General features: G+C 44.0%; 1 protein-coding gene across 4 annotated transcripts in view; it reads right to left on the bottom strand.

Moving 5' to 3' along the window:
• Nucleotides 1–596: 596 nt before the first annotated feature.
• Nucleotides 597–9,504, bottom strand: part of ILKAP (ILK associated serine/threonine phosphatase) — a 30,247-nt gene continuing 21,339 nt past the window's right edge. For 2 of the 4 annotated variants that reach the window (XM_036901164.2, XM_036901168.2), the window contains 3 exons: nucleotides 2,570–2,689; nucleotides 1,075–1,156; nucleotides 597–857 (listed from right to left, as the gene is read on the bottom strand). In XM_036901164.2, coding sequence (XP_036757059.1) covers nucleotides 717–857; nucleotides 1,075–1,156; nucleotides 2,570–2,689 — 343 coding nt within the window. In that variant the 3' untranslated portion in view covers nucleotides 597–716. Of the gene's footprint in view, nucleotides 858–1,074; nucleotides 1,205–2,569; nucleotides 2,690–9,504 lie in introns of those variants that run through there. The other 2 variants (XM_057503373.1, XM_057503374.1) reach the window with 2 other exon arrangements.

Raw genomic sequence — 9,504 nt, 5'->3', positions numbered from 1 at the left:
AGAGAGCCCCCTGAACACACGTTTCTAAGATGGGGAGCAGGCTTTAGAGGCCGGACTCAGCAGCAGCTTGACTGCTGAACAGGGGGAGGGCAGTCCACACGGGGATCCAGATGTGGGACCAAGTAAGCCCCACACTCCAAGACACCTGCAGCCGGACTGTACCCATTAATGGCATCAGAAATAAGCGGGACTCAGTGCTATGTTCAGAGGGCCTGTTGGGGGCGAGTTATGCTCCCAAGTAATAGCCTGGCCTATAAGCCTGGGATCATACAGGGTGTTTACAAGGTGTGAACACTGAGACTTTCATATGGAGAACAGGAAAGCCCTAAATCTGCCCTCTGGGCCAGTCATCACCTCAACCTCCTCACTGTGAAGTGCCACTTCCCCAGCCAGGGTCAGCACAGGGATGGAGCAGCCCAGGTGCGGTGCCCATGAATGACAGACTGCCACTCGGCCCGCTTGCGGGTTATGACAAGTCAACAGCCCAAGATGCCTAGAATGGTTTAAATAAGGGAAGACTCAGAGCATATTCAAAAGCAAACACAATCTCCAAAAGGTCAAGAGTTGCTCAAAATGCAGTAAGAGAACTCAAAAGATTAGAAAAAAAAAACTTTATTTACAAGCATGTGAGTCCCACAGGAGTACACGAAACACACAACATGTGCACACATACAATGAACCTCTGACGTCAGCGCCATGCCCTCCCGGCCACATCCTCAGTGTCCAATCTGCACCACCATCACGGTGACGTTGTCTGCAGAGCCCCGCTGCACCGCCTTGCTGGCCAGCCTGTTGCAGGCTGCTTCGTAGCGGGCGTCGGTGGCAGGCTTCCCCTCTCGGCTCTGAATCTTCTCATCCTACCGGACAGGGAACAGCATGGTGAGCAGGGGAACCAGCACCCCATCACTCCCTGAGACACCACTGCCATGAGAACTGCTCCCTGCTCTCCAACTGACAGGTAAGTCCCTGGGCTCACTGGCAAAATAAACTGGGGCCGGACACGGGAAGGACGGGTATCCAGACTTCTCTGAAACGCCAGTGTGGCTGGGGCGACTGGCTTGTGAGACTCCTCACCTCAAGGCAGGACAAGATGAAGTTCACAGCTTCCTCCGGGGTGAAGACTTTGAAGAGGCCATCGCAGGCCAACAAAATGAACCTACGACATGGGAACCACGGTTAACCCAACTGCTGGGTGCTGCACATCCTGAGACAGACAAGGAAAATCACCCCGTGGTATGATAAATATATGCTGAATTTCTGCCACCACGTCGTACCTTGAGCCACTTCCCAAAGAAGTAAGATGACAGTCTCGGCCTAAACAGAATGGCCTTGGGTACTCACCACCCACGTGAAGGCTGTGAGTGTCCAGGACCACAGAGGGACCAGCACCCACCTCCAGGTGAAAACCATCTTCTCATCAAAACCCCACCCCTCTTACTTCCCAGGGACGTCCCTCTCCTCATAAGGGATCAGAAGTAACAGTTCTCATTCTCCAGGAGTCCAGAACGTGTCCCCACAGCTTTAAGGTGTAATCGCCTTCCCTTTCTCATTCTAACACCCAGGTCTTGGTTTTTCCCTTCCAGTGAGGTGACAGACCCCGGGTAGCTGATCACACAAACCACAACCACAGCCCAGAGCAGTGGGAGCCAGCACAGCACGTTTGTCAGGGCCTGGGCCCGTGTGGAAGCTGACAGATTTCCTGGGGCATCATTTAGAAAACCCGAGGAGTGGCTGGTGGGAACATGTCCCACACCCTAAAACTGACAAGAACATGGCATGCAGAAGGCAAGCACGGAGAGCAGAGAGGCGGGGAGAAAGGGTGCGGCGAGGCCCCTCCCTGGCAGCGTGGGGAGCAGAGCTCCGAGGAGCCACCCCCAGGACATGCTGCAGGAAGTCCCCACATTCCCTCCGCGATCAGTCCCAAGTCCTAGCATTCTGGGCTTTTCTCTATTTTCCTTTCCACTGGGGCCTTAGTGCAGTCACCCCATCAAGCCACTGTGTCGGGTCCCGATGAACCTCCCGGCTCCATCCACTCCAACCTGCAACCACAGCTCGCTGGCCAGCCATGGTTACCTTCTCCCCAGGCACTTTTGGGTGATGCACAACTAGACAGGGGGCCTCTCTACCCACCTCCCATGATTCTCCACCAATTATAATTCAAACCACTCAACACAGCACTCAGGGTCACCCACAGTCTGACCCTGAGACGCACTGCCATCACCTTCCCACCACTCCCACCACTGGCATCTGCTGGGCTGTGTTCTTCCGCTGTCCTCCCTTAATGCCTGCGTGGAGTCCTTCTGCCAGAAACTCCTCTCCTTTCTCCAACAGAGACATTGCCCTTCTACGGCCAAAGCCTTCCAGAGCACCCATACATGTGTGCTCCCCTAGCAGACTGTGGACCCCAGCAGAGCAGAACCGCATCTCACTTATCTTGGTACTGCCAGGGCCCAGCACAATGCCGAAACCATGGCTGTCCCCACCCAACGTTCATTACGAACTGGAAAAAGTCGTAAAGAGAAGACAGGCCACATGTACGTGTGCCTGTCCCTCTGGCGGGTCAATTCACCTGTCATTGGGGGTCAGCTGGCAGCGTCTGATATCTGGCACAGATGTGACCCCGCAACGCTTGTACTGCCCATCCCCGATAGAGCGGGACACCTCCAGCACACCCAGAACACGTCCATCCCTAAAGTGAGAGGAAAAACATTTTAAGACCCTGACAGATCATGGGCCCACAGCACTTCCAATCTGATCTTAAAAGCAGAAAAACGGAGAGTGGAAGATACAACCTGTAGAATTCATATTAACCTGTACTGACATCTCTTAGCCACGTCTACACATATTTGTGCTGAGCCTTCATGGCTCTAGGTTATTAACATTCCTGCCGCCCCTGGCACCTCAGCCCAGCTACAAGCTGATGGGAGCAGCACCTGCCCAAAACCGCCGATTTTGCCCATGGCTCAGAGACCAGACTGGGTGGGGGCCTGGCTTTGTCTTTGTGTTGTGAAGCTTCTCAGGTGATTTGAACATGCAAACAGGGAGAAGAATAGCGGGAACACACAGTATTTTATACTTTGATCCAATCAGATTTAGAAAACTTCTGAGATTAAAGATGGTGGCGTGAGAAGAGAGACAGAGGCTTCCTCCTAAAACCGTATACAATTAGAAAACATAGTTGATGCAACTAATCCTGAAAGAGCAACAGGAAAGAGGACGCATCAGACTGCACACACCTGGAGAAAAGAGCAGACCTCGCCGAACGGGGTAACGTACCGGAGCTGTGGCTCCGCAGGACCCGAGCCCCTCCCCCACCCCAGCTCACCAGCGGGAGGAAGAAACGGAGCAGGGAGGGAGTGGAAGGCCTGGGACTGCTGAATACCTAGCTCCGGAGACCTGCGCTGGGAGCACAAACCTACATTTCATGGTACTGTCATCATATTCTTCTGATTATGGGGTTGGAAAGCTAAGACAGGCAAAATTCCTGGAGACACTGAGATTCCACCCACTTGTGGAAAGCAGGGATCCATATCTGGCTGCTCTGGGACAAACGCTTATACCTGTGTGACCGGCCCACTGGCTCAGGCAGTGGAGACAGGCACAGCAGCCGGAAGGTGGGGAACAGCTCTTTCCTACCCCCAGGCACCAATACTGCTCCCCTGCGACCCCCAACATTGCTTCAGGGGCTCAGCAGCTCCAGAGTAGACCTTCTGGACACTAGAGGGCGCCATATACAAACATGAAACGCCAAAGGAACCTGGTCCAGAGTAAAATTATTAATACAACTCCCGAGAAAGATTTAAATGATATGGACCTCGTGACTCTTCCTGAAAGGGAGTTCAAAATAAAAATCATCAACATGCTAACGGAGGTACGGAAAGACATCCAAGAATTCAGGAATAAATTCAGGTCGGAGATCCAATCGCTGAAGAGCATGATGGAGGGTATTAAAAGCAGGTTGAATACGGTGGAGGAGACAATAAATGAAATAGAAACTAGAGAAGAGGAATACAAAGAAGCTGAGGCACAGAGAGAAAAAAGGATCTCTAAGAATGAAAGAATATTGAGAGAACTGTGTGACCAATCCAAGAGGAACAATATTCACATTATAGGGATACCAGAAGAAGAAGAAGAGAGAGAAAGGGATAGAAAGTGTCTTTGAGGAGGTAGTTGCTGAAAACTTCCCCAATCTGGGGAAGGAGATAGTCTCTCAGGCCATGGAGATCCACAGATCCCCCAACACAAGGGACCCAAGGAAGACAACACCAAGACATATAGTAATAAAACTGGCAAAGATCAAGGATAAGGAAAGACTATTAAAAGCAGCCAGAGAGAGAAATAAGATCACATACAAAGGAAAGCCCATCAGGCTAACATCAGACTTCTCAGCAGAAACCTTACAGGCCAGAAGGGAGTGGCATGATGTGTTTAATGCAATGAAGCAGAAGGGCCTGGAACCAAGATTACTTTATCTGGCAAGATTATCATTTAAATTTGAAGGAGGGATTAAACAATTTCCAGATAAGCAAAAGCTGAGACAATTTACCTCCCACAAACCATCTCTACAGTCTATTTTGGAGGCACTGCTATAGATGGAAGTGTTCCTAAGGTTTAATAGCTGTCAACAGAGGAAACAAAACCACACTAAAGAAAGTAGAACAGCTAATTACTAAGCAAATGCAAAATTAAATTAACTATCCCCAAAGTCAATCAAGGGATAAACAAACAATACAGAATATGATACCTAATATATAAAGAATGGAGGAGGAAGAAAATGGAGGAGAAAAAGAAAAGAACCTTTAGATTGTGTTTGTAACAGCATCTTAAGTGAGTTAAATTAGACTCTTAGTAAGGAAATTAACCTTGAACCTTTGGTAACCACGAATCTAAAGCCTGCAATGGCAATAAGTACATACCTATTGATAATCACCCTAAATGTAAATGGACTGAATGCACCAATCAAAAGATACAGAGTCACTGAATGGATAAAAAAACAAGACCAATCTATATGCTGCCTGCAAGAGACTCACTTTAAACCCAAAGACATACACAGACTAAAAGTGAAGGGATGGAAAAAGATATTTCATGCAACTAACAGAGAGAAAAAAGCAGAAGTTGCAGTACTTGTATCAGACAAAATAGACTTCAAAACACAGAAAGTCACAAGAGACAAAGAAGGACATTACATAATGATAAAGGGGTCAATCCAACAAGATATAACCATTATAAATATCTATGCTCCCAACACAGGAGCACCCACATATGTGAAACAAATACTAACATAATTAAAAGGGGAAATAGAATGCAATGCATTCATTCTAGGAGACTTCAACACTCCACTCACTCTGAAGGACAGATCAACCAGAGAGAAGATAAGTAAGGAGACAGAGGCATTGAACAACACAATAGAACAGATGGACCTAACAGACATCTACAGAACTCTACACCCAAAAGCAACAGAATACACATTCTTCTCAAGGGCACATGGAACATTTTCAAGAATAGATCATATACTAGGCCACAAAAAGAGCCTCAGTATATTCAAAAATATTGAAATTGTACCAACCAGTTTCTCAGATCACAAAGCTATGAAACTAAAAATAAATTACGCAGAGAAAATGAAAAATCCCACAAACACATGGAGGCTTCACAACATGCTCATAAATAACCAATGGACCAATGACCAAATAAAAACAGAGATCAAGCAATATATGGAGACAAATGACAACAATAATGCAACACCACAAAATCTGTGGGACGCAGCCAAAGCTGTGCTAAGAGGAAAGTATATTGCAACACAGGCCTACCTCAGGAAAGAAGAACAATCCCATATAAGCAGTCTAAACTCACAATTAATGAAACTAGAAAAAGAACAACAAATGAGGCCCAAAGTCAGTAGAAGGCGGGACATAATAAAGATTAGAGCAGAAATAAATAAAATTGAGAAGAATAAAACAATAGAAAGAATCAATGAAAGCAAGAGCTGGTTCCTCGAAAAAATAAACAAAATAGATAAACCCCAAGCCAGACTTATCAAGAAATAAAGAGAGTCTACACACATAAACAGAATCAGAAATGAGAAAGGAAAAATCACTACGGACACCACAGAAATACAAAGAATTATTGGAGAATACTATGAAAAATTATATGCTAACAAACTGGAGAACCTACAAGAAACGGACAACTTTCTAGAAAAATACAATCTTCCAAGCCTGACCAAGGAAGAAACAGAAAATCTGAACAGATCAATTACCAGCAACGAAATTGAACTGGTAATCAAAAACCTACCTAAGACAAATCCTACCATTTGCAGCAACATGGATGGAGCTGGAGGGTATTATGCTCAGTGAAACAAGCCAAGTGGAGAAAGAGAAATACCAAATGATTTCACTCATCTGTGGAATATAAGAACAAAGGAAAAACTGAAGGAACAAAACAGCAGCAGAATCACAGAACTCAAGAATGGACTAACAGGTACCAAAGGGAAAGGGACTGGGGAGGATGGGTGGGTAGGGAGGGATAAGGGGGGGTAGAAAAAGGGGGGTATTAAGATTAGCATCCATAGGGGGGTGGGAGAAAGGGGAGGGCTGTACAGCACAGAGAAGACAAGTAGTGATTCTACAACATTTTGCTATGCTGATGGACAGTGAGTGTAAAGGGGTATATAGGGGTGAGCCTAGTAAACAAAGTATTCATCATGTAAGTGTAGATTAATGATAAAAAAAAAAAAGCAGTTCCTGTGTGGTGACCTCCAATGAGTTCTACACAATGATATAAAGGGCATATAAAAGTGTAGGCAAAGGGTCTGTTTGTGTTTATACAGAGGATCAAAGCCTAATTTGGCTACCCCGAAAATGAACTAAGATACGATATGAAAAAGAACTTCCAACATCAGCACTCTCTGGAAGACTCATGCCAGAAGATGATCATCAAAAAACCCCAACAAAGATCCACGCACTGCTACAGCTGTAGATGCACTCATCCCACCAGTTCCTGGACTTGCCATGGGAATGAAGGAGGAGATATCCAAGCTGGCCTGTGCATACAGTAAAACAACAAATTTGACTGGATCTATACTGTTGGAACTCAACCAAGAATTAGGAGAAGTGCAAATTGTAGCACTCCAAAATCTTACAACTATAGACTATTTACTGTTAAAAGAACATATGGGATGTGAACAGTCCCCAGGAATGGGTTGTTTTAATTTATCTGAATTCTCTCAGACTGTTCAAGTTCAGTTGGACAATATCCACCATATCATAGATAAGTTTTCACAAATGCCTAAGGTGCCTAACTGGTTTTCTTGGTTTCACTGGAGATGGCTGGTAATTACAGATATGCTTTGGTTACATACTGTACTCCTATTATGTTAATGTGTGTGCACAATTTAATTAGTAGTTTAAAACCTATACATGCTGAAGTTACTCTACAAGAAGGTATGTAATTACTCTACAAGAAGAAGGTAATTACAGGTATGCTTTGGTTACGTACTGTACTCCTATTATGTTAATGTGTGAGCACAATTTAATTAGTAGTTTAAAACATATACATGCTGAAGTTACTCTACAAGAAGATATGTCAAAGAAATAACCAATCTTCCCAGGTTTTCTTCTGCCTGCTACTTCTATAGCTTTTCTTCTTCCTACCTAATTACAACCCTTAAATAGAATTCGTGCCACATATCGAATTTACCGAGTATCATCATTCTTCCAAGTGGTAAAGACACCTCAAGACAAATGCTGGGCATAGAAGCCACAGGGCATAAATACGCAAATAAGTAAAAAGCTAACCTTGTCAAACAATAAGGCTTCTCTCTCACTTACCAACTTAACATTTCCCTGTATGGCCCCGGAAGATGACTGGTTAGCCAGAGACGGGTAAGATTCCTCAAGGGAGGAACAACCTAAGACAGGCACAGTCGCAGGGGGGCCATCAGGTGAGAAATTGGGGATCAACAGAGGTGAGGCTTAGAACCTCACCCCCTCTGTTCTGAGAGAAATCTTATGCATACGTGGATGTTTTATTGCCCTTGTCTAGCTTGGATTAACACATAGTCTACAGGCACACACCTGATATCTACATTTGCTCTCTTACAACACTAAACTATGTTTTCTACCTTTATCTTGTATCTACCTACCACTTCAGCATTTTATTAAAAATAATAATAATAAAGAGAGAAATGTGGTATCCACATATAAATCAAGTATAAAAATCAAATGTGTATTCATATTTGAACTGACTGTTTATAGTTCATAATGCATGAGCAAAACCGAAAGTTTCTGTGATGACTGCCCTTGTACTGTTCACCATGTAACTTATTCACTATGTAAGAATTTGTTCTCCATGTAAGAACTTGTTCGTTATGCTTCAGAAGATTGGAGACTGACGAAAATTAGGCTTGGGGTGGATTAATGATTGTGCATTGAGCATTGACTCCCCTATACAGAATTTTATTGTTGTTAACAACCATTTGATCAATAAATATGAGAGATGCCCTCACACACACAAAAAAAGTACACACTTCCAATTGTAAAATAAGTAAGTAACCGGGATGTAATGTATAGCATAAGGAATATAGTCAAAATATTGTAACAACTTGGTATGGTGATAGCTGGAACCTAGAATTATCATGTATATAAATGTTGAATCACTGTGTTGTACACCTGAAACTAATATAATACTGTGTGTCAACTACCCTTCAATAAAAAATAATTATCCAGAAAAAAAAAAACCTACCTAAGAACAAAACCCCTGGACCAGATGGCTTCACCGCTGAATTTTATCAAACATTTAGTGAAGACCTAATACCCATTCTCCTTAAAGTTTTCCAAAAAACAGAAGAGGGAATACTTCCAAACTCATTCTATGAGGCCAGCATCACTCTAATACCAAAACCAGGCAAAGACACCACAAAAAAAGAAAATTACAGACCAATATCCCTGATGAATATAGATGCAAAAATACTCAACAAAATATTAGCAAACCGAATTCAAAAATACATCAAAAAGATCATCCATCATGATCAAGTGGGATTTATGCCAGGGATGCAAGGATGGTACAACATTCAAAAATCCATCAACATCATCCACCACTTCAACAAAAAGGACAAAAACCACATCATCATCTCCATAGATGCTGAAAAAGCATTTGACAAAATTCAACATCCATTCATGATAAAAACTCTCAACAAAATGGGTATAGAGGGCAAGTACCTCAACGTAATAAAGGCCATATATGACAAACCCACAGCCAAATTATACTTAACAGCGAGAAGCTGAAAGCTTTTCCTTTAAGATCGGGAACAAGACAAGGATGCCCACTCTCCCCACTGTTATTTAACATAGTACTGGAGGTCCTAGCCACGGCAATCAGACAACACAAAGAAATAAAAGGCATCCAGATTGGCAAGGAAGAAGTTAAACTGTCCCTGTTTGCAGATGCCATGATATTGTTCATAAAAAAACCCTAAAGAATCCACTCCAAAACTACTAGATCTAATATCTG

Source organism: Manis pentadactyla, chromosome 6 (genome assembly GCF_030020395.1).
Source record: "Manis pentadactyla isolate mManPen7 chromosome 6, mManPen7.hap1, whole genome shotgun sequence".
Lineage (NCBI taxonomy): Eukaryota > Metazoa > Chordata > Mammalia > Pholidota > Manidae > Manis > Manis pentadactyla.
The sequence above is the reverse complement of the archived record's forward strand: the minus strand, read 5'-3'. Positions and strand labels throughout refer to the sequence as shown.